We start from the raw sequence: 26,240 nt of genomic DNA, 5'->3' as shown, positions 1-26,240 counted from the left end.
ATAATTGCACTTTTTAATGTGGAAGTAAAGTGTTAAACACCAGAATCATTAAAAAAAACTTTTGGATTTAAAATCTATTTGCACTTGTATAACTACAGAACTTTTGTTTGACAAGTGGAATTAGGGAAATGAATGGGGTATAAAAACTGTCTAAATAGTTTTTGGTTTACCAATGAGGAAGTAATGCAATATCAAGTTTTAAAATTTACTAACAACTTACAGTAACCCACAGATGCATGACAAGTTAATCCAATATCTTACTGCAGTAACCAGTTCAATAAAATATTTCATAGGTTCAATGATCTTTCAAGATGACATGATGGACGCACAGCTTGATTAAAGCATAAGTGCTATCCACCATATATTTAGGATAACTTACTTTCAATCATGGTTGCATTAGAATTTGAGCTTTTAAGAAAAAAAAAGTATTATCATGGGAAATACAGCTATATTAGTTGTTATAAATATTTTATATACCTCTATTCAGTTTCTCTTATTCAGGCCCCATGCTACTACATGGATATAAAGAGTTAACACTTGTGAGTATGTGAGGATAATGGCTATTCCTCTCCAGGAAGACAGGCCTAAATCATACAGGTGTTTAGATCTGCAGTTGCTCAAGTCAAAGGGGAGGGCACTACCTAAACAAAGACTTCTGATGTGATAATGAATCTTCCTCTAAGTACACAGAGAGGACGTATATAAAAGGCCCATGAGAAGGACAGGAAGAAACAAGAGTTACAGTCTAGCTGATAAAGGAAATCTGTCTCCAGCAAAGGGCACAGACTAGAACTAGAAGACAAAACTAGCATGGAGGAGAGGAGGCAAAGAGGAATTGGGAGCTGCCTGAAATACAGTGACAAAGACTCAAATGACTTTTGGGGGGGGGGGGGGGTGGCGACTGAGGCAGGCGATGTATGTAGGTCTGTGTGTAGGCATGTTTTTTCATAGATCTGCATTTTTCAGATGTGTCTATGTAGGTGTAGGTTCAGTTTAGAAGTGTTTGTACCAAGTCTGTTGCTTCCTTTAGCCAGTAAAGTCTTTGAAGCACCAGGCACAAAATATAATCCCAAGATACTCGCATAGTGGCAGTCCAGAGGGGGAGTGCATATATTTTTGGAGATCTATGGGTCTAGAACTGACCTTATGTCTTAAGGCAGGTAAGATATCATGTGCAGAGGAGGGAAATGATGGCACATGTTGAAGGGCAGTTTCTGAATTTTGCCCAGACTTGGTGAACCTTTAGGCTCTTGCAATACATCAGCCTGATGAACACTACTCCTGGTTGCACAAAAAAGTTTGAAAAGTGACCTAAGGATATCCAATGTAGCAGTGTCTGCAACTTGAAATGGCTCTGAGATGGATGAATGATGCCATATCTCTCTGGAACATTAAATCTAAGAAAGGTCTTGGGAGAATACCTCCAAAGTGCTAGAGGAAGCTGGAGAAAAGAAATTATCTGAATGCAGCTTGCTGATCCAAAAGGATACACTTGGAGGCAACTCTCTCTCTGGGCACTGGCAGACGAGCAGCTCCCCTCTCCGACTCATGGTGCTTCACAGAAAGTGCCATGAGTTAAAGCAACACCCCCGACCTGACCCAAGAGACATTCACATGTTTTGGGGAGGTGCAAGAGAAATTGAGCTCCACTTTGGAGTTGATCCAGCAGAGAAGCCTACCAGCAGTCTTCCTCCCTTAGTTTGCCTCTGCCTCCCAAATCCAGGTCTGTTTGCAGGAAGGGATCAGGAAGGAGCTGCAGGCTGGGATTTGTCCAGCCTGAGCTGGAAGGAATGGAGGGTGGGGGGGAATCCAATTCATCCACTCCTTCTCCAGCTCAGGTTAGGCAAACCCCAGCCCATAGCTCCCTTTCCTCCTCCCTTCTCTTCCCTCTCTTCCTGCAGACAGCACCAGGGGCAGGGCTGAGCTGCATCAGCCGGCCCTGATCTCACACATGGATTGACAGAAGTTCCCTAAGGAGCTCCACTTTGGAGTCCCTCCATCTGATCCCTCATCAGATGAGGGCTAATTTGTTGTGCAAGCAGCCATTTTTAAAGTTCTCTGCAGCCATCTGTGCACATCATGGCATAGGTTTAGGCACTTTCAGGGGGCTGATCACATGACAAATGTCACATCTTTCAGTGCCCTCTAGGAGAGAAGGAAATCTACTACCCTTGATGTAAGAAAAAGGGCCCACCCCATGCTGCTGTCCTCTCCTCTGTGGGACAAGAGATACTTCATTGATACCGTTACTCCAAGTACTTCCAATTCAGGTCAGGACTATAGTATGGTGTGCAGGTACAGACTGGCCCCATGTTATGATGTGCCGAGAGCCCAGTACTCCCAACAGACCCAATTCTGACTTCAGTTCCATGCATGTAAATCTAAGGTAACTCCTTTGCATCCAGTCTTTAGTGGCAATGTCACCCAGGGTGGCAAGCTTGATAAAACTTGCAACCCAAGCAGGCTGGGTCCGCTAGTTACTGCTCGAGTGAGATTCATAGACAACACTATCTCCCCTTCCCAGGGCAAACCAGTGCTCCAGAATAGTGACATGCAGCACTGGGCTGCTGGATATCATGTCAAACTTGAACCCTGGCAACTTGTGGTCAGTAAATATTCAATGGCAATATTTATAAAAGAGGCAGATGTCCTGGGCCCCTAACAGATCCAGTTTATTTACTAAACAGTCTAGTTTATTGAAAAATCCCCTGTATTCTCAGTTGGACAATTTAGTTCCTAAGCTGCCTTGTTCTGCTGCTGGTAAATATACATGAGAGTTGGCTAAAGAGATGTTTGCTTTTTCAAAAGAATTATTATTACTATTGTATTTATAAATTACAGTTTTTATCCATTTCAACCAGTGGCAAATTGAAGCACATTAATTTGCTTATTTGTCTTTTAATCAATATGAACACACACTTTCTAGAGTTTAAGCAAAAAAATACTGTTGTAAGCACAATACTATTAAAATTAGAAAGACAGGGTATAATAATTTTATAAAATTGTAGGCATGATTGATTTTTTAATGGACTACTCACTTGTTCTCTGACCCTTAAGGATTTTTGTTCCACGCCTCTTTATACATAGTAAATTCATTAAATCCAACCTAGTTCCCAAAAGTATTGCATCATTATAAGTATAGAGCATCAAATACTGAGTAAAACAGAGTAAGTGAATTGTGCCATTGAAAATACAATGAAAGTTAAAATAGCAGCCATTAGGAGCCAGCACTATTTGGCCAGAAACAAGTTATTATTTTCTAATAATTGTTTTTTAGACTTTTGGTTAATTTGTGAGAGCAATGAACATTATTATAATGTATCAGATGTACTTTAGAAAATGAAAATCTCTGCCAACTGACTAAAAATTTGCAATATCAGTGGATTGAGGCATCACCTGAATGTAAACAGAAGAAAAGAACTAGCTCACTTTGGCTGCTCTATTATCACTATTTATCAATAGGACAGATCACTGTCCCAAGGAACTTACAATCTAGTTTTAGACATGACACAATGCGTGGAACACATACAATGAAGTCAATTGATGCAAAGGGAGAGGAAGCACATGACAGCATCATCTTCCCATTGTTACCCAATTCTGGAATGTGCATGTGTTGTGGGTTTAAAGGACCTGCATGACAACAACATCTTCCCAATGCTAGTTAGTTCTGGAATGCACACGTATTGTGGGTTCAAATAAATATATTAATTCATTTTTGGCAAAAGACATGAGAATTTAAGACATATACAAAGGAGGTGGGAGTTTTGTCGTGGACGAAGAATGTTCCTCACATCAGGACTACATACACTGAATTGTACTGCATACCACATGCTCTCAAATAAGACATGCATCTTGCTTTTGAGAAGGCAGAATGAAGAAAAAAGACTTTTGCTGTGTTATGGCAGCACAGAGCAGGAAACAAACAGAATCTTCAGCTCACTCCTCGTCCTTTTTCTCTTCAGGCAAAAGCTACAGTTTTACCTTTTCATAACTGAACTGTCAGCAGCTCTTGGCTATTCAGCCAAAAGCTGAAAGTGTAGCTGCTGCTAATGACTGGACTCCATGACCAGGTGTAGGATTTTGAAAAGACTTAAAAACAGTCTGCAGGGCTGTGAAACAGGAGAGAGACCAGCTAACAGCAAAATTCCCAAAGACAGAATAGCTTGATTAGTGGAACTTCAGGACCATTAAAAAAGGAGAGGGGGTCATTAACACAAGTGAAGTGAAGAGCAATTTTCAGGAATCTGGTAGACTGTAATAAGTCACAAACTCAAATTATTCTATCAGAGGTGCCTGCATAGAAATTCCACTGTTGCTGCAGGGCAGTTGGTTTTAAAGTTTGGATGGAGCAGGAATTAAAGTAGGATGGGACCACAATAGTGCACCTCCCTTGGATCTGTCCATGGTAGACCCTGCCTCTTTCCCCATGCAGCTGCTAAATGGAAGAGACAGAAAAGAAGCAACAGCCATATCCATGCTTCTACTTTGGGCAGAAAATCAGCTTCCCTATGTAAGACATGCACCTGAATTTTGGAAGGTTAATTTTGGGAGGAAAACTAAGTGTGGTATGTATGTAAATATGGTAAATAATTGTACAGTGATACAAGAGCATCCAATCTGGCATGATCCATCTTCTCATAACATGCTGATTCTACAGCCCTACCAATATTAGCTAGAGAGAGTGCACATTTTTCGCATACAAAAAATAAATTGTGGGCATTATGCAGAGATTTCAACATTCAGTTTTGTTCATAAATACACATATACGCAAATACAAACATATATATACATGTATACTTCGTCACACCCTTCCTCTAGTTCAAAAATTCCCTTTACTATTTCATATACAAGACTAATCATTTAAAGCCCACTCCCTCTCCCACCCCACCTCCAGAAAAGAAAAGAAAAAAAAGGAACAGTTAAAAACTCAAGAAGGTGCTTAATGTTCTGCTTTTTAATTTTGTCACTAAAAAGATGTTAAATAGACCAGCCATGGGTAAAGAAAAATTGAAAGCCATGACTCAGGCTACCTCTACTAGAAATGGGAAACCAGGGATAATTTAACACTTAAAACTCTGCCCACAAACCAGTCCAATATACCTTTTGCAAACCAAAGACCAAATATAGAATTCAAAGACTTCAATGCCAGAGAGACAATTATTATAAGCTATTTTGATCCATTTTGATTTTGGCCAAAATGCTGGCCATAAAATTTCTCCCAATGTTTCCTATCATACATCATGCCTTCAATTGTGGTTTAGCTGTATCATCTCTTTTAAAAGCACAGACAACCCTCACTCCATTCCTATGCAAATTGTTTCAGCGGTTAATTACCCTCACTGGTAAAACTGTCTGAATTTGTCTAGTGCCAACTTTGAGCCAATACATCTTGCTCTGCTTGTATCTATTAGACTGAACAACTTTCTAGTCTCAGAAATCTTCTTCCATGGAGCTACTTATAGAGTGAGCAAGTCATTTCCTAATCTCTCTGGATTTGATCTTAAATAAAATAATTAAGAGATCAGACAGCCTAGGCCCAGAGTCACTGGGACTGCAACCAGCAGGGTGAAATCTAGATGGAAAATATTAACTTGCCCAAAATACTGAAGAGCACGAAACACAAATTAAATGCAGGCTTGTAACATCAAGGGAAGAGGAGTGGACAGCAAAAACAGAGGTATTCATCACCTTTTTTTTTTTTTTAACAATGATTAACAGTTTAATGTACACATCAATCTAGGACAACAAAAACAGACTGAACGCCAGTGACAAATTTATTTGGAATAATCAAATTTAAAATTCCTGTTTCAGAACAGCATAATAGCAACTAACAATAAACTAGATAAGAAATGACTGAGGGAAAGATACAAAATGTATTTCAAATTTATACGAATATTTGTTCTCTGAAAATGTCTATAAAAGCAATTATTGTATGTCTTGCACAAACAATGAAATTTATCATTTCATGTGCCTTAGGTAAGAAATAATTATCCAGCCACTCCTGATTTTGTAAAACATATTGGGCATAGCCAGGGAAAAAGTGTGGCTTCCTATGTTTCCAGTTTCCTCTTATTTCTTCCTATGATGTTAACCATATAAACATATCCAATATTTGGGCAATTTCATCAATAAAACTGTATGGCAGGGGAAGGGAAATTCTTTTGTTTAAAAACAACCAAAAAAGAAAACTCTCTCCATCAAGGTTTAAGCAAATACTGAAGTCTACCTCTCCTGTTCTTGCTTCATTCGTATTCTCTCCTCTTCTGAAGTAAGGGCTTCCTGCACTTTTATTTTACCAGTTTTCTCAATCTTGTCATCTTTGCGATGTTTGCCAAACCTGTTAATAACACAAAAAATTCTATCTTGTAAATTGAACACACATATTTTTCCTACAATAGTGTTCTCATTGCAGGAGTTGCTGCTGAAAACCAGGAGGGGAGACTGCTAAGACTGCTGAATCTCAGTGTTTATCATCTATAGCTGCTTGATTTGTTTTTCTTTAGAACTCATAAAGGTTAATTGTTTTGTAAACACTTCATCCATTTTTTTCTGTAAGCATTTCTGGGTTATTACCTTTAAACAGTTAACCAATGTTTTAAAATTACTCAACACTAAGACTGCCCTGTTTATGTTAGCCCTCCCTCAATTATTAACTGTAAAAGACAAAAAGTCTTCTCTCTTTAATAGTGCTCGATAAGCAGTATTGTCCAAGTCACCCCATAGTAGCAGTTGCATTGGAGATAGTGGGAAGAATTCAAAATGGTAGTTTAAACCTCTAAAGCACCAAATGGTTTGCAGCCTCATTACCTGTAGAACTGCCCTTCTTATGAATATGGGAATACAAGTAAAATCAGTGAAGATCCTCAATTTGAGCTTTCCCTGCTCTAGAGGAGGAAGAGGGCCTCTCAAAAAGTGTTTCTCAATTTTGGAAGTCCCTTCCCCTACTCTGTCACCCAGATCTTCACATCTGTTAAAGTTCTAGGCATCTTGCAGAGTTCGTTATTTTCTTCCATACATTTGGGGAAGAAAACTGGCTGAAAACTGGCTGATGGTGGAAACATGTATTTATTATTAGGACAAGTGTGAGCTATTAGTTATTTTATACCCTTGTAGATGGAACAACATCTTTTACACGCTGAAATAATTAAATACACAAAAATGCCTCAAGTTTTCAAGATTAAGACAACAACTTTCTGGATGGCTTGAAGTACAAGGATAATATCTACATATCTAGTAAGCATATTGTGTTTATCACATCAAAGGCTCTTAGATTATTTTTTCATCAAATGCTCTGCTGAAACTGATGAAAGTAGATTGCCACTCATGGCACTATTCACTCAGAAGTTCACATCAAAAGTAAAATGAAAGTACTAACAACGTGCAAAGTAGACCCAGACCACTGAAATAATGTGGTCTAGGCATAATGCTTACAAATGCAAGAACACAAACTCAAAGCTCTTTAAACACTTTAAACAATTTACATTAATGGGTCAGAGGAAACCAGCAGACACTTAGAACATCTTTTCCTCCTTTGCACCTTTAACACAAAGCCACTGTGTAGACTGAAGACATAAGGCACAGTAACCTCATAGAAAGATTAATCTATGGCCACTCAGTCAACAGAAAATACTATATAAGGCAGCCAAATTAATGGGTCCTAGGGGCAGCTGTTTAAATACATGCGGGAAAGGAGGAATATGCAAGCTTTGAAGTACATGGGTGTTGTCCATCTTTCCCAGAACACTGATTTCCTAAGTAACCCAGGCATATAAAAATCACATCACTCATTAATAATTATTTGGAAAGGAAAAGAAAGGACTTGACAGGGCTGAAGGACAGGATACACAAAAATGAGGCATGACAGCAATTGCAATCTCTGGTTGTATACTGTGACAGCTGCTTTATGTATCATTTTTATAAATAAAATTCAATCAGTTGCTACAAATACCTGGATAGTCCTTTAAAAATGTTCCCCTGTTTATTTAATAACAGCACAGTAATAATGCAGTATTAGTTGTACCACTTAACACAGTGAAAATTACTTATCTAACACGAGGACCTTCATCCCAATTCTAGATTCCTTACACCTGGTAAAAAGGACCAAAGTGGTATAAAGGGACCCTAAAAATCAGGTGCCTGGCAAACATTCATTTAGTGATGTGATGAAATCTGTTTCCCCAGCACAACAAGCACCCCCCCAGCCATACCACATGTGCATGGGACGACATGTGATCTGGGATTGGGGATTAGATCCCAACTGTGCCACTACTACTGGTCAGTGCAGGGGGAAGTCTGGGTTCATGATCCTGGGCTCTTCCTGTACCAGCAAGTTGAAAGCCAGGTGCCCACAACCTGGTGTGAACTAGCACATTCTAGGGCTGGAAACAATAATCAGCTGATTGTCAATCTCAGCCCAGGGACCACACCAGAGCTGGTTTGAGATTCTAGTGTGGTCCATGTATTTTTTAAAGGTTCTGGCTTATAGGGACCCTGGGATCCAGGAACTCCTTCCCAATCCCAGGATCCTCAGAGCCAGAATGTGTCCAAGTACTTTGCTCCACAGCTCCTTGGGAGCTGTGGGGAAAGGTAGTAAACTTGGCTGATTGTGGCAAGCTCTGTGGCTTTCTGCAACACAGCATTCCAGCCCAACTGAAGTGCTCCCCTCAAATCGGCACCCTGAGAAAACGGCTACAACATGGGGCCGTCAGCCCACTGACACAGGGAACCTGTCAACCAAGCCCTGCCATGCAGCCAGCATCAGGCTGCATGGTAGGGACCCCGCCACATGTTCAATTTAAGGCACGATGGAAACAAGGCTGCAAAAATACTGCGATTTTGTGGAACACTTTTGCGCTGATTTCCCATTACCTGCCTGAATGTGTAGCCTGGTTATTATTTAAGTAGTAATTAACAGGTTAATCATGTCTTAATTGCAACGTCTGCCAGGGACCTCAGTCTTTGGCTAGGGAAGGACTTTCTTGGTGCAAGAATTGTGGAACACAACCAAAAATACTAGGGGTGTGCGAAGTGGGCCCTATTTGATTTGCATTCGGATTTGGCCCGAATCAGGGACGGTGATTCGGTTCACTGATTTGGATCACTGTCCCTGATTCGATTTGGTCAAATCTGAATCTGAGGATTTGATGCTGATTCAGAGAATCAGTGATTTGTACATCGACACAGCTTTAAAAGGTTTTTCTACATACCTTGAGGTAGCAGGCACAGCTTGTGAATGCTGCACTGCTGGGGCACATGGGGCGTCCCACAGGAGTGCGGCAAATCAGGAAGTGGACCAGAAGTACTTCTGGGTCTGCTGGGGAGCATGCTGGTGGTGGGCCCCTGCGCCTTCCCAGCTCGGTGATCAGTCGCAGAGGGACCCCAGATGCACCCCCCAGACCCAGGAGGCACCAGTCACCCAGCCGGGGGAGGAGGCGGCAGCCACTTCTGGTCCACTTCTGGGTCATCTGCTGAGCCCACTGGGAAGCCCCCTATGCTTCTGTGGGACACTCCATGTGCCCCAGCATCGCAGCACTAATGAGCCCCTGTTACCTCAAGGTATGTAGAAAAAACATTTAAAGCTGTCTCTGTGTCCGAATCTCCAAATCTTTCCGAAGTGATTCGGAGGGTTCCGATTCAATTCGGAGAGATTAAAGGGTCCTTTTATTCGATTTGGATTCAGAGATTCGGCCACCGAATCGGGCTGAATCTCCGCCGCATCGAATCAGGGACTGAAGCTTCGTGCAGCCTAAAAAAGACTAGTATGTGGGAACTGCTGAAATGGCAGCTTGTGAAGAGCAAAACAGCAACATGGGGATTCCAGGAAGCTCTGTGGTTAAGACGCAGACAGGAGGAGACTACTCTAACTTAGACAGGACCCCCATGCTGTCTAAGGCCCGCGCTGTGTTGCTAAGATCTGACAGTTCAACGCTGCCTTCTGTCAGAATGGCTGCACCCATGACTCCTCCAACCATCCCCAAGTTCTGTGACAATGCCTGTTTCTGTCACAGTTTTAAACTTCACTGCATGATGTCACAGTAAACAGATGACTTCCTCCACTCCTTTTAAAAATCCTGGAAATCTGTCTCTTCCTGTTAGTTCATGTCTTTTTTTTTTTTTTAACAGACCTCTATGAACAGAGAAAACTAAAGCATAGCATCAGAGTAGCACTCCAGTTAAACCTCATGCTGCTGAGGGACAAAGAACAGTGCAAGCCCAAATGTGAAATCAAAGCAAGAATAAAGCATGTCTATTTGAATGCTGCACAGGGGCTGGAAGAACTTGTATACAACAGGGGAAAGTAGTAATGATGGATGAGAATGAAGGCCCAAGAGAAAATAAGTGACATCCCCTCATATCTCTGCTACTACATGCAACTCCATGCCAAAGCTGGTGGGGACCCCTGTACCACCCTGAAAATGACAGCAGACACTTGCTATTTTGCAAGACTTGGGCAAAGGTACCTCAACTCACCAATGGCCAGTAACAATATGCTAGTTCAGAGGCAAGAGGGATTAGGCCTTATCAAGACCTACGAGCTCTCTGATGCACTGATAGATAAAATCCAGAGGAATTCAGAGAGGAAGAAAAAGGAACATCAGGTATGTGTATTAATAAATATTTTGTTAAACATTCTTGATAGAATACGATAACCCATCCCTGCACCTGGTTCCCCTCCTTTGTTCCTCCTTCCACTTTCCAAAACAGCACCCAGACATGCATAGTTAGAAAACAAAAGAACTGACTTTTGATATAGCCAGTTAATTTTAAAAACATATAGTGGATCTAATATTAGAGCCAGTTAATAACCATTTAGTTTTGTCAGTAAAATAAAATTTCTACTGGCATAAATCATTTCATTGAAAAAAATGAACAGAAAGATAATGAAATTAATACCTTATAAAAACAAAGTGCAAAGGAAATTTCACATAATTCATGCAAGCCAGCTAGTAAATGACAAGTCAGACAACACGATTTTAAAAAGCAAAGCAAACATGTAAAGTAAACACTGCAAAATCAATGCTTTAGTTTTCAAATCCAATTGCCTAAGATCTAAAAAAGCCCCTCTTGCTGTGCTTGGATAGTGTAGAGCAGGGGTTGGCAACCCCCAGCATGTGAGTCAGAGTGTGGCAGATGAAGGCATTTTGCTTGGCATGCATGCCTCATGGCAGACGGTGGGGAAGGGGCCAGGGCTGCACTATTACAACAAGGATTGGACCTCTCGCAGTTTCTTCACTATCTGTCTGGAGGCACCCAACAAGCCAGGCAGGGGCTAGGCAAACCTTGCTGCAGTGGCTTACAGCCCCTCCACTGCCTGCTGTGAGCAGCCCGGGCTCCGTGGCATGCGGCAAGGGCCTGCCCAGAGTGCAGGTCAGTTGTGGCAGAAGTCCAGGAGGCTGCAAGCCACTGCACCAAGGTCTGTGGAGCCCTGGCCTGGCTCACTGCTGGTGGCAGGTGCACATGCACCTTGGGGCGGATGGCACAAGGGTCCCAATCCTTGTTGTGGCGCGCATGCACCCGCCACCAGCAACAAGCTGGGCCAGGGCTCCACAGGTCTCATTGCAGCAGCTTGCAGCCTCCTGGCTGCCTGCCACAGTCGGCCCAGGTTCTGGGCAGGCCCCTGCTACCCACCACAGGGTCTGGCTTTTTCACAGGGCAGCGAGGCTGCAAACGTCTGAACCAAGGTCTGTGGAGCCCTGGCCCAGCTTGTTGCCAGCGACAGGTGTGCACACACCTCCAGGCAGACAGCAGGGAAGCGGGAGGGGATGCACTGTCACAAGGATCAGGTCCATCACACTTTCCTGCCATCTGCCCCTGGTATGCCAACATCTTACAAGTCGGGGTTGGGGTGTTTTTGGCACTCTGTCCAAAAATGTTGCTGACCCCAGTATAGAGGGATATGGCAGAAGTTACATGTGGGGTGGGGGATCACTTTGCTTTGGCTCATAGATGATTTTTCTTCCTTTATCTGGGTACAAATCTTCCTTTTGATCCTTCCCTGGACAACTGAAGGAAAGGGGCTTTTTTGGCTGTTGGCAACATTTCAGTAAAAAGCCTGGCAGCATATGTACCATGGTTTCCTTGCAGATGCCTTCTCTGTGACTGTCAGCCTCAAGGAATGATATATCTGCCATAATTACCATCCCCTATATTGTTTGGTTACTTTTACTAAACTACACTTAGACTGGTATCCTAAGACACCTCCCCCCACCTTTCATCCTATTTATGACTGTAAGCTTTTAACAGGATAACAGCACCCTTTACTGCTAATCAACATGCTGGGTAGTGGCAGACTAATCCTGAAACAATCTTCCCTACAGCATATCTGAACCTCTGCATATTTTTATTAAGACCATTCTGCAGGGAAAGTTTGGAGATTTATCTTTTCCTTTCTGCCAAAACCATAACGTTAATAAAGTTGCTGTCTTACTGTTTATCATCTGCTAAAAGACTGACCTTGATCATGAAAAAACACATGCAAACAAGGGATGAGGTTTCAAAGATCTCCAGTGCATGGAGAAGGCATTCCGAAAGAACTCCTAGGTACACATGTACATTGACTTATGGTTAAATTTGACATATTTACCAAGGCTTACAAATCAGAAATGTCACAGCCCAAACAAACAAGGTCAGAGAAGGCATTTATAAATCATTCAAAATCCAGGTTCGAGCCAAGCACATTGGTTGCTGACAGACATGAAAAAAAAATAAAACAAAACACAATTTACTGGAAGTAGCAGCGCATTAGTTTGACCTAGCTCTGCAGCATCTGTACAGACTGTGCGCTTCAGTGGGGCTTTTTGGCTCTTTTATCTAATAGCTCTTTTATCTAATAGCTGATTCAATCAAAAAAAGCCCTGCTGAAGCACCTAATCTATACAGGCGTTGGGCAAGCTGGGTCAAACTAATGCAATGTCTCTTTTGTGCACGCACTGGGCTCGGTGTGGGGGCACATCAAGTTTAAAGTATAGCTCCAGTTGTTTTTACATCTGTAAGTAGCCTGATGACGTAGACAAAGCAACGCACTGCAATGTGATAGCACTCGGTTAAAGCGAACTTATAAGACCTCCCTGTGTCCAACTCAATATTCCAACTCAATGGGTTCTTTTATGTGTCCCTGTGTCCAGCTGTTCAAAAATCAGCAGACCCTTTCATCTAACTCACCCTTCCACCCCAACTCTGCAGCAGTAGGTTTCCTACTTCACTTCACAAACATTATGAGAACCAGGACATGCAGCAAGAATAATGGAGATATCTAGCTCACTGAGATTTGGTCTAGTCATAAGACACCTCCTGCATCCAAACATACATTCAATATCCTCCCTCTGCACAGTGAGTAATTCAATCTTTTCTCTGCTGTCCAGGTATCCAGTATGCAACTTCATGAGTTGGGTAAGCTGGGTCCACCAGAATCACAACTGACATTTCATTTTCACCAATCTGAATCCTTCAGCTAGGGAAAATGTCTTTGCTGGCACCTTTTCAAAAAGTCTTACATCTTTTCAAGCATCATGCAGCTTTCCTGACCAGCTAGTATTAACAGAGAAACATCTCCTGTGATCTTCCTGTACCTGAATAATCGAAGGAAAATATCCTTTTTCTGTTCCTGTACTCAGAAGCAAGATCTGGGGATGGAGGGGTGCAGGGAGGAGGAAGGAAATCAAGCTATTGTTCTACCCTAATTTAGGGATCTTTTGTTCTCAAATAAATCCTGTGCATTGTCCAGAGTAACAGTTCTGCACATGGCACAAAACATCTTTGCATTCCCAGATGATGACCTCCCCCACTGTAGATTTTTTAACACTGAACTGACTGCTTAATGATCAGCCACTACTGGTGCTGTGGTTGGTCTGCTGAGTATAAACACCAGTACATTTCTTCACTCATTATCAAAAAACAGCTCTTATTTTGCTGTCTCATTCCTGAACGTGGGAGTCTGGAATACAACTAGGAGTGGGGCTTTTAGCATTGGAATTGCTGCAGCCCCCATTGAAGGTCCCAGATCAGCATCCTGGCCTGATCCCACTACTCATTACACAGGCCCAAAAGTGTTGCCTTACTGTAGGCAGCTGGTCAAGAAGTGCTGTAGCACCCAGTGATTTTTATTGCACTCTTATTGCACCACAACTGGCTGCTATATGTTTGCTGAAGTGCCACCAATAAAAATAAATACATAAAAAATATGCATCCTGCCTCTAAAACATAAGTGAGAAAGTCCACTGCTTTGTTCAGTATCCATAGGCATTTATACACATACATTTGTCTGCTCTGATGCACCAGAGCAGACTCAATTAACTGAGTCTGCACCACACATGAGCTGACATGCCTGGTGCTGTGGCACATGCATTTGTATAAACAGCAAAATAAGCACTTTGACACGTCTTAGTTCAAAAGCATGCCGCCGCCGTTTTCTCAGCATTGATACACCTTTCACCATTTATACAAATGTATGTGCTTGGCACTGCAGTGCAGACATGTACACAAATGCCCCATGTTCTGAATCAGAGATGGTGGAAAGAGTCAGAAGTGGTGAAAAAGAGACTTCTGAGACAACAGAAAGGCAATTGCAGGAACTCGAGCCCAAGCTCCCATAAATCTCTTAGAATGGTGTTCAAGTCCAACAATGCACTACAAAAGCATCCCACATAGCAGAGCACTGGATAATGATAGAGAGGACACTGCATGTACTCACAGTGCATCAAGTCTTTTGCTGATACCCCTACAACCTCCTGTGAGTATACATGGTGCAAGGAAAAGCAGTCAATGTGCACATGCTCTATTGAGATAGCCATGCTGGTAGGTAGCAAAAGTTCTAGCAAAACTTTTGAATGTCATCCTAGCTTACATTCTCCAGCGACAGACAGCAGAGTACCCTAATATCACCAGGGAGAAAAGGCAGATGACAGTTACATTAGCCTCGTCTCCTTCCTCTTCCATTCCACTGGGCTTTAAATCCTCCCTCTCTAGCGGGTAACTCAGAATATCACTTCTGATGTACAGAGATACAAATCAAGCAAAATGTAACACTGGCTACCCAGCCCAGATAACATAATAATTTGAAAAGTGTTTTTTCTGTTCACAAACATGTCATTTTGAGCTCAGGGATAGCTATACCAAACATTTTACTGTTAGCCAATATTCTTTTAATTATAATGATGATAAAAGTGATAACGCAATCAAGCGCAGATCTTACACGATACTTGGTTTATTCAGTTTTCCCTTAATATGGGATCTGATTCTTAAAGTGTAGCTTTAAAAACAGTTTCAATATTACTCTGTAATTGGAATATAAGCAAATACTTCAAGAATTATTTTTATGACAGATTGAAATAAGGGTTGTAAATTAAAAATACCCTGTCTATCCAAGAGTGAGAAAAACTGATGAGGGAGAAGAGCTGAAATCTTGTTCACTCTAATTGCCAAGAGACTCCAGGGTTCTACTTAATTTATAGCTTCTTAATTCTCCTTTTGCAACTAGGGTCAGGGAAAGTTTCAAGATCTGTGTGAACTCTCAAAGTCAGATTCACAGCCTTAATCCTCCATGCAGCCTATGATGACAATCATTTAAAGTGAAGACAGTTAAATATAAAAGGATCAATTATTTTTCTTTTATTATCTCCTAGAAGATGGTATCCTTCTCAGAGGTGTCACCTTCTAAGTGACAATATATCAGAAGAAAAGGATAGTCAAAAGCATGGCAGTAGTTACATTACTAACAGAGATGAGCACACAGGCCTATAGTCCTGACCCTTGACCTCAAGCAGAGACTCATGATCCAGAGCAGAACGCACAGTAGAAATTCTGCCAGTCCCTAAGCTTTGCTAAACAGACACTGGCTTGACTTAATGGCTTTTTCATCAGACATCTTGTGGCCTTATCAAAAGTCTATACTGAACTCAATAAAACGACACCAAAGGTATGTCTACATTGTCAAAGGACGGCATTAAGGAAAGCTGTGGTGCACGGCAGCACACTTCACATGACAGTCTTCTGTTACAGTCACTTCCGGTGCAAACTATGGAACCCTTAGGAAAATTACCTCGGACGAGTCCATCTTTCTGTGAATTACTACTTTTGCACTGCTTCCTTCTTACAGTTATGACCTTTTCTACTACAGGTTAGAAAAAGAAAAAAGCACACCTGATTAAATTTCCAAATTACGATATTCAAAATGATATGAGCATATCCACACCATGTGCTCTACACCCTGAATCAATGTAATGTTAACTGCCTTAACAGGGGTCTGAGGTGCACACCAATAATATATGTGCGTTCTTAAGGACACTTTTGGGCAAGCACCCGCTGAAATGCTACAGTAGCCACAATATGCCTGTTTTGTGCCATGGCAGACATGCAGCATGCTGTGCATCACTGTGGCATTTCTTTGCATGATTCTTTGACAGTACTAACATACTCCGTGGATGCTGAATCAAACTGCCAGAGTAGCTCAAAAATATAAGCAAAGACTGAACAAAGAACTGCTTGAAATGCAATGGCAAGGATACAGGTCAAGTTCAAACCACTGTATAGTTTCCTATTAAAAAATAAATATATTAAAATAATCCAAAACAAATCAGCTCTGCTTTCAGATTTGGAATTAAAAAAAATAATACCTATATGTCAGCAATAGGAATTCTGAATTGATAACATATATTTATTGAGAACAGCTACAGTTTAAAAAAATATCAATATCTCTGATACAGGAAAAAAAAATAATCTCCATGTAATCTGCTAAATGGATTTTACTCTGATGCGTTACTGATGAGATCATTGTCGTCTGCCAAATCATCCACATATTTCATTAGAATAAAGAGCTATGGAAGAAACATGCATTAGTTGATTAATGAAAAAAAACACAAAAATTGATTGAGACAGAAAAAGTTCAGCATTATGTTCCTTAATAGAAAAAGGACTATCATTAAAAATTAACAAACGGTAAGTGTCTTGAGCCCCTCTATCAGTGCTTTCTGTCTTCAAGTAAGGCATGTGTTTTTCCCCAATAACAGTGACAGAACTGACATAGAAGCATAAATGTAACACTGCTCAAAGGATTTTAGCAATGACCTATGTAATGGTTTTCACCTTGTTGCATCAGCAAATTTATACACTTTGTATTTAAAAAAAAAATCCTAACTGGCAGTAACTTTTCATAGCTAAAATAAAGAGCATCATAACATAAAAGAGCATTACATAAGAGTATAACAATAAAGAATATAAAATTCAACATGATATAACAACACAAAAAAGGACCTGAGTTTAGAGCAAACAGATGCTTAAAATAGTATCAGTTAGATTTAAAAATGAATCTTTCAGAATATCCTGAGATAGTATCTTGGGTGTTTATAAATTTTTAAAATTATTAAAATTTTTAAATTAGTGTTTTATAAAATCATCTTTCACATACAATGCACATTATAGATTTTCAATAACTATCTAGAAAATGTACAATCATTTGATTAACTGTAAAGTCTTATAAAATCTATTAGGTCAGATAGGACCTATTTACCCTGCTTGTTGAAGGCAAGGAAAAAAGGACTGTACAGTTCCTGCAGTGGCTCTTCCCTACATCCCTTATGGTTAGGGACAGACATTCAAAAAGCCGGAGCCTGAATTGATTCAATCTTTGCAGGTTAGTCTAGCCTACCTAGATTGAACCAATTTGCAAGTGGTTAGACATTCAGGAAGCGCAGGCACATGCACTCAGCCAGGAGCTCAGGCCAGGAGCCGCGGGCGCTGGAGCATGTGGCTGCAGGGAAGCTATGCTGGGGCATGTGGCCAGACTCGGCACTAGCCTGGAGTGAACTGGCCAGGGAGGGCTTGAATTCCCACCTCCCTGTCCCATGACCACCAGCTGCGGTTCCCCCCTCACTGTGGCAGCAGGGGCAGGGGTGCAGCCAGATGTCAATCAGAATGGCCCCCTGAGGCAGAGGGGGCAGGGTCTGGCCACCCAGGCCGCCGCCAATCATTCCCTGCACAGGGCAACTGGAGGGATAAGCTCCTTCCCTGCCTCCTTCTCCAGTCACAGTAATAACCCCCCACTTCCTGCCCCTTCGCCTAAGCAGTTCTGCTGGCCAGCCTCTGGCCACGCCTCTGCTCTGCTGCTGGAGTGGCAATGGGGGAACGACCCTGATGGGGGCTGCAGCCCCTCTCAACGGTATCCTGGGAGCATGCGCCTCCTCCCGGCAGGGGGCCACGCTGCTGCAGACTGCGCCAGTGGAACCTTTAGCCCGGCTGCTTTCCACCCCGCTTTCTACCGCCTCATTGCTCCAGGTGGGCGGAGTGGGCAGAAAGCAGCTGGAGCAGGAGCCAGAGCTCCAGGCACTGGGCAGAAGCCATGGGGCCCTAACCCTAACCCCCTCCCCGAGTGGCACTGCATGGCAGGACAAGAGCCGCAGTTGGAGATGAGGGAAGGACAACAGCCCTGATGAGCCCAGCCACCAGCCAGCTTCCCTTCACCTCCAGTAGCTACTCCCCCTCCCTACCCTCTCCCCCTCCTGCTGTGCCACTCCAAGCAGTGGGTGGAGGGGGGAGGGTGGTGTAGCTTTAGCTCAGCGGTTTCTACTCAGAGCAAGGAGCTCTGGCTCCACTTGCAGCTGCTTTCCACCTGCTCCCCACGCAGGGCGTGCTCATCACACTGGGCAGGAGGAGGAAGGCAGCCAGAGCTGGAGCTACAGCTCCATGCTCTGGGCTGAAGCAGCACCCCTCCCCGTCCCTCACGTCCTGGAGCAGCATGGCAGGGGCAGGGACAGGAGGGGGAGTAGCTCCCAGAGGTGAGGTGAAGCTGGCTGCTGGTTGGGCTTGGCAGGGCTGCTCTCTTACCCTCGCCTCTAACTGTGGCTCTGGCTCCTGCCATGCCACACAGTGCCACTCAGGGCACGGGCAGCTTCAGCCCAGTAGCTTCTGCCCAGTGCTCTGGCTGTCTTCTACCTGCTCTGCCTGCCTGGTGCTATGAGCAGCCACGGGGGATGGTGCGAAGCAGCCAGAGCTGGAGCTAGAGCTCCACGTGCTGGGCCGAAGCTGCTGGGCTGAAGCTTCCACCCACCCAGAGCCGTGCAGCGGTGGCAACTGGAGGTTAGGGATGCAGAAGAAACCCTCTAGCCCCGGCCAGCACATAGCCTGTGGTGTGGCTGCAGCTGGCATGTGCTGCACAGGACAGGGGCGTGGCTGGGGCTGCAAGTCCCGATGGCAGGAGGCTCCCAGGCTCCAGGCCCACCAATGCCTCTGAGCTGGCCCGAGCAGTCCGCTGCTAGGCAGGTAGCCGCCCATGCCCCCAGCCCAAGCCAAGGGCCTGGCCCCTGTGGGCTGGCCTGGGTCAGCCCCACAGCCCTAGCCCCATAGCTGCAGGTGAGGCAGGTGGATTGTGGTGCCCCCATCCCTGCTGCTGGAGTGGGGAAGGGAGTGTTGAATGCCTGACAGGTTGTTACACCCTGGCAGGCAGACCTCAGCTATGCTTCCCCAGTGGGGGGGGAGGGTGTGGGGGGAGGGAATAAATCCCTTCCCTGCTCCCTTGCCTGTTGGCATCTGGCCACGTCCCCACGCCCAGCTAGAAAGCAGAGGGGCAGAGCCAGCCCTGCTTTCTGGAGCAGAGAGCACAGCCTATTCCAAGAGCATGCTGGGATGCTGGGGGACTCTGGGACAGAAGTTTCATAAACTGGTTTGACCCAAATCAGTTAAGTCTGATACTACATTCAACCACGTTTATCTTATACCAGTTTCAGCCATTTTGAAACTGGTTTATGCGCACTGAGCATCTGTTCCGTTACAGGTTTAAACCAGTTTCTGATCACTTAAACCGGTTTGTGTGTAATGTCTGTCCCTAGCTCTTATGTATGGACAGGACATCTGCAGATGTGCACATGGGTGACTGGTGCCTCCTGAGTCGGGGGGGGGGGCACTTGGCCTCCAGCAGCCAGTCAGCGACCGGGGGGGTTGGTCCCCCCATGGCCAATCGTGCTGACTTGGGGGGAGGCCCCCGCTGGTCACGTGTGCCAACCTAGAATGGTCAGGGGCACATCAAAAAGTGCCAGCAGCGCTTCTTCTGGCACCCCCACTCCCTGGCTGGCAATCTCAAGGGGGGGCAGGCAGGAGCACTGGTGCCTGTCACCTAAGTGGGGAATGCTGGCTGTTGGGGTGCAACAACACTCTCAGGGGCTGCATGTGTACCCCCATTCACCCCCTACGCATCACCACTAGACATGCACTTGGTTGAAAGGGACACACTTGACATGAAAATCTTCTTGCAGCATGTAAGCTTGCAATAGCTTCTTCCAGTGCAAATTAAGGAACCTTTAGGAAAATTCCCTGTGAAAAAAGCCCATCTTTCTGTGAATTACTACTCTTGAACTGCTTCCCTTCCTACAGTTACAACCTTTTCTACTGCAGTTTAGAAAAGGAAAAAGCAAGCACGATTAATTTTCCAAATTATGATATTCAAAAAGATACACTAAGAGAAATTCTTTTTTTGAACACAGCCTGTTCAATAAAGCCACAGATCTAACATCAGATACCATAATTATTTATTTCTACCACGACGAACTGAAATCTGTTAAAGAGTAGGTTGCAGTGTCCCTGAATGAATCAGGAAGTAAGGTAACAGATTATGAAGAAGAAACCTATTTAGACAACTACCATATTTACCCTAATCCAAAACAACATCAACTTTAAGACAATCCCCAATAATTAGATCCTATACATTGGAAACTATGTCTTTTTTTTTAAATAATTTTCTGTGTATAGAATCTAATTAATGGAAGGTTGTCTTTAATTTGTTGCCCCCACCACTGTGATGAGTAAAGCAGAGGCAGGGGATGAGGGGGCAGACCCCTACCCTTGCTCTCCTGCCACTTGCCTGCCTGTTTCCCCCACCCCTGCCTGCCCCCTGCCATGTACCTCCCTGCTATGTAGCCACCTGCCCTTCTGTGCCTGTGCCTGCCTCCCATTCCATGCTCCCCCCTGCAGTCTGTCCCCCAAGTCCTTGCCAATCCATGGCTATGCCTGATCCCTGCTGCTCTCCCCTTCCTATGTCTTGCTCACTCCCTCCCCCTTACCTTCTGCTGCAGCTCTGCTCTGGCCCCGGGGCAATCAGTAATCATGCAGCCCCAGCACAGGCCCAGCTCAGCTCAGCCCAGCCCTCCCAGGAAGCAGCACTGGCAGCTCCCAGCTGGGCCCAGTTGTGGCTGGAGAGACCAGAGTGAGCATAAGGTAAGGGGGGAGGGTAATGTAGGAGAGAGGGGAATGGAGGGCAAAGGATACGTCCCCCCACCCCAAAGTCTCCCCCATGCTGCTCTCAGCTGTGAGCCCCCCTCCCCAAAAGAGCCATTGCAGCCTGGGACAGGCAGCAGTTCAGCTCCAGCTTCAGTCCCATGCATGGGGCAGAAGCTGAAGCTGAGCTGCTGCCTGCCCTAGGCTGGTACTCAAATCCAAGATGAGGCTCTCCCCAAACCCCTGTTGATTACCAAATTCCCCCATGGTATTTGGTAATCATCAATGATAAGAACCAGCACAGCAAAAAGTATATGACAGTTTACTGATGATGCTGCAAAAAGACAATGCTTTGTGAAGTATGGCAAGAACTGTATAGAGGTACACAGTCACAGACATGAGAAAAATTACTCCATTGTATATGTTCCCATGGCATAAGCTCGGATTTGATAAACTCAGTATGTGCGGTTTGGCATCGAGGGAAACGGTTCATACATGAGATCTGATCAAGCAAAACCAGCCCTTTAATTGGTAATAAACTCTTGATAGACAACAAATCCTTTCATTACTGCCATCTAATGTACTTATAAATGCTTTCTTTCCTTCTCTCATAGTCAGTATTTTCCAATCAAGGCCGTGATGCTTTGTTAGGTAACTCAATACTCAGGAGTTCTGTAAAGATCTGAACAGTAGGATGCTAAAACAACTATTGAAAAACTGCAAATAGAAGATGGAGGGAAAAAACAACTGGAGAGTCAATTTTCACTTAACAGGTGAGCAGCCATGTGATTCTTATCCTGAAGGAGTCAAATTGATTAAATGTCTCTATGCTACAGTACAAGTTATCATCTTGTAGACCGTATATGCAGGCAGACTTACTACTTTGTAATAAGTTGTATACATCTTCAATTCTCTACTAGTGATTACATTAAGCATCAAGAGCATCATATTAACAGTGGCATATTGCTGTTATATGCAAAGCATGGCATTGCTACTTTTCCACTGGCTATGACACTTTTCTTTAGAAAGTTTCATGTCACGGCTATTCAGCGTTACTTTGTTCAAACCACACTATGCAGATAATAGAATCTTACTAACCGTATCACAGACGCTGAAAGACCTATTATGTGATAAACACAGGCCAAGATGGTCATTTTCCCACTGTTGGATTCATTCCATTATACATATGATATTAAAAAATTCTGGCCAATTTGGGTAGTAATAAAACCATATTATCTGCCTTTAACTCACCAGTGTCCACTTAAGAGTACTTGGAGAGTGCATGTATAGTACAGATACTCTTCAGTGTGTCCTCTTGACTACTATACTTCTAATTCCTGCTCTGTTCATTTTAATGTATTATTGTTTCAAAATACAATACTACAAATTGCAAATTACATCTGGCTCAAGAACTGATTATGAAAAACACTAACACTGCTGCCTCAGTGTGAATAACTCTGATAATAATGAGAGATTGATTGAGCTCCAAGCAACCCAAATGATGAGAAGGGTCAATTTGAACATTTCTATTAGCTTCTTTTGTTAAACCTAACACTTCACCAGGTCAGAGACAAGTAATCATACTACATCTGGTCACCACAATTTCATTTTTCCTAAAGAAACAGTACAATTTAGTAAATGGGAGACCCTATAAGAAATGCTAATGAAATACAGGTCATAAAAACTCATCCATTTTACTGGCATGTGAGAGGAGGCAAAAATATGGTTAAAAGGGCAATTTTATAGAACACTTTCCTCCTATTCGAAGGGGAAGGAAGACATGCTTAGTAATATGAAGAGGCTTTATAATTTAACTTTAAAACTGAAATGCTTGCTTGCATGTCCACGTGATATACTCTATAGGTAAATGCTGAATTCAAGAGTCAACATGCACTTACCTGGCAGGCCAGTAACAAAAAGAATTGCTTTTTCAGATACTGTGAAGCCTTAACATCAACAAAATTAGCATGAGAATACAAATGATATACATTGCTTTGATGGACTAGAAAGAGAGATTTGTTAGTTAGACCATAAGTGTGTAGTAACGTTCCTCCTAAAACTAAACATTTCAGCTGAATAAACTGTAGAAAAATCAGTTAAGGTTTATATAGCCACACAAAAAGTTAATCTAGCTACTGACAGTTCATCTGGAACCTTCCAAAGATTAAAACTTCCCTACAGATCTCATTATCTGGGAATGTGAACGTGTCAGTCAGCATTTTTTCTGACAATTTCTTGAAAATCTCTGTAATACTCATTATCCTCTGTAGACTAAATTAAGCAATATATGATATTACTTTACCCTTTCAGTCTGATTTGCACATATACAAATAATATGGGGTGAAAAGAAAACACATTTTTTCCAACAGAGGGCAACAAAGACAACTTGTCAGGACCCTGAGAGCCAGAGCTAACTTTAACAAAAATTAACAGATTGCTAGCATCCAACATGAAGGTTTGTAGGTCACACCATGTAGTTCTTCATCTTGACCTGAGCAAACTGAATGAAGATGGCTCTAGACCAGGGGTGGGAAAAATACGGCCTGCAGGCTGGCTCTGGTCCACCAACTGGTTAGATCCAGCCGACGGGGGGCACCTGTCAATTGATCGGATCTGGCTCATGGCTTCCCCTGAGGCACTCAATATGGGGCCGAACCCCACCCAGGGCAGCCAGCACTGCGCTCCTGCCTGCGCCCACCAGCCCCAGCTAGCATGCTCAGCTTCCCACATTTCCAGAGGTGGCTCCTCCTGCCACTGCTGCATTAGGGCAGGTTCCTCCATTGGGCAGGAGGATGCTGCAGCTGGGTGCCTTCTGCCCCAGCACGCAGGGCTCTGGCTCCAGCTCCTAGCTGCCTTCCACCCACTCTGCCTGCCCGAAGCAATGAGCAGCTCCCTGTGGGCTGGAGTGGGTGGAAACAGGACAGCACAGCAGGGGCAAGAACAGGAGGAGGAGCTGCTGCTGAAGGCAGGGGGAGCCAAGCAGCACCTGGGTGACTGCAGTTGCACCGGGAGCAGTCCCGTCAGTAAGCTGCATGCACTAGCCAGGGCTGGCCAGTGGGGCTGGGTGGGAGTGAAGTATAGATGGGAGTGCAGCATGGGCTGCCCCAGGCAGGAGTGGGCAGGGCTCACCCCCATGCAGAGCGCGGTGGAGGCAGCTGTGGACCACACTACCTGGGCAAGCTCTGGTGCACATGTCCCCTGTTCCTGCTCCCCACACCCCGAGCTGGAGTTTTGGTGAGTTGTTCTGCAGGGGTGAGGGGACCAGGAGATGTTGACTTGGCCCACAACAGCTCATCAAAATTCCCTATGTAGCTCACGGGCCCAAATAATTGCATCCCCGCCAGCTCTAGGCTGTATTTTAGAATTTTGTTTTGGGCACCACTGCTCAACCAATACAGTTTTGTAATGCTTGAGAATGGGAATGACCTTTTCATCAAAAGGACACTGGGGTCTCAAAACAAATGCGTCTTAAATAAAAATCAAGCAACAAGCTTAATAAGCAGCACATCATTATAAGGCACCCTAGGACACAATAAATCAATTTGTTATATGAAAACACCCAAGAAATCCATATCATGGTCCAAATCCCAAGTGGAGGTCAATGAATAAATAAATGACAAATAAACGCATAAATAAGGTTACATTGTATGTTCTAAAAAGTAAAAAAAAAATTCAACTTGGAAATGAGAAGACTGATCTTCACACACTTTAAACTTCAACTTATTCATCTCAGTTTACATTAGCTGACACTCTGGCCTGAAGTATGAAAGTTACTTCAAATGTACAACATTCTCTTTGTAAAGAACTGAAAGCCAGCTTCTAGATTGTGGCATCTTTTTATGCAGCACCAGTGGGGCAAAACATTTCTTAAGCTGATCCACATACCACCTCTGATCACAGATGCCGATATATAGCATAGTCAGGAGTATTGGCTGCTCTGAGCTCTGGAGGCTCCTGGCTGTACTAACACAGCTTTCAGAAGTCAAAATGAGGGCTTGTCTTCTTCATAATCAATCAAGTGAAATACCACAATCAGCTTTCTATCTAACATTTGTTTTCTCAGTGCCAATCTGTGATAAAAAGTAGGTAATAAGATATGTTGAAGACAATCCTGTTTGGAATAAACAGTATCCATTCACAGAATTGTATGCAGAACACCTGAATGTACGAGTGAGCTATTTCATTTCCAGTTACTATATGGGTGAGTCCTTAGAGTAGGTTTCACCCTGCTTTCAAACACCCTGAGGGATAAGGCCAATGTAAGGCAAGTTTGTGCTATCATTCCTGTGCATTTTTCAGGTCCAGGACTGGAGCTGGTCCTGTTTTTTTTTTAGAAAATGGTCCAACAGGCATTGTCCCTATTCTTTTGTTTATTAGCATGTCAATATACTTTGAGACCCCAACAGAATTGAGTTCCCAGTATGCTAGATACTGTCCATGGTAAGACAGTTAAAATAGTGTGAGGGATTTTAATAATCTCTTTGTTGACTACAAAACATATTTTCTACAGACTCGGTCAATTTTAGTCTAAAAATAATCCTTAAGATAACAAAAACTGCTTCTAGTGGCATACTGTATTCTGCATTTCAGACTTTCAACAGTATGGGTTGAAAATGAAAACATCAATAATGATACATCTTAGATTAATTATTAAATAAATGGTGCTCCTGAAATGCTTAAAGGCAATTAAACTTGCATGCTAAATAATATTAGCATACCTAGTATTTAAAATGCTACAGGCACTTGCTATTGGGATATGTACTACATTCATGTTCTTTGTCGCAGTGCCTATGAATACATATACAGTAAAGGCCTTACTAGCATTTATACCATTTAACCCCCTTTTCAGGGTACATCTAAACTATAAACTCTGCTTTTCAGTTGAAATGTTCTTGCTTAGCATAATTATAGAAAAAAAGTCTAAAATGTCAACAAACCCCCACATAAGTGCTCAGCAAGCCTAGAGACTACACTTTATTAGCCTAATAATAGTTTTCACTTCCAGAGTGTCCTCCTTGGCTGAGATGTTTTAGTGAGGGGTG

The 26,240-nt window shown here is 43.3% G+C and overlaps 1 protein-coding gene across 1 annotated transcript in view; it reads right to left on the bottom strand.

Moving 5' to 3' along the window:
• Window positions 1-26,240, bottom strand: part of LOC102372201 (partitioning defective 3 homolog) — a 196,974-nt gene that overhangs the window by 19,035 nt on the left and 151,699 nt on the right. The window contains exon 17 of the mRNA XM_006037929.2: window positions 6,227-6,337. Coding sequence (XP_006037991.2) covers window positions 6,227-6,337 — 111 coding nt within the window. The remainder of the gene's footprint in view (window positions 1-6,226; window positions 6,338-26,240) is intronic.

Source organism: Alligator sinensis, unplaced genomic scaffold (assembly GCF_000455745.1).
Source record: "Alligator sinensis unplaced genomic scaffold, ASM45574v1 scaffold691_1, whole genome shotgun sequence".
Classification (NCBI taxonomy): domain Eukaryota; kingdom Metazoa; phylum Chordata; order Crocodylia; family Alligatoridae; genus Alligator; species Alligator sinensis.
This window is presented reverse-complemented; position numbering and strand designations above follow the sequence as displayed.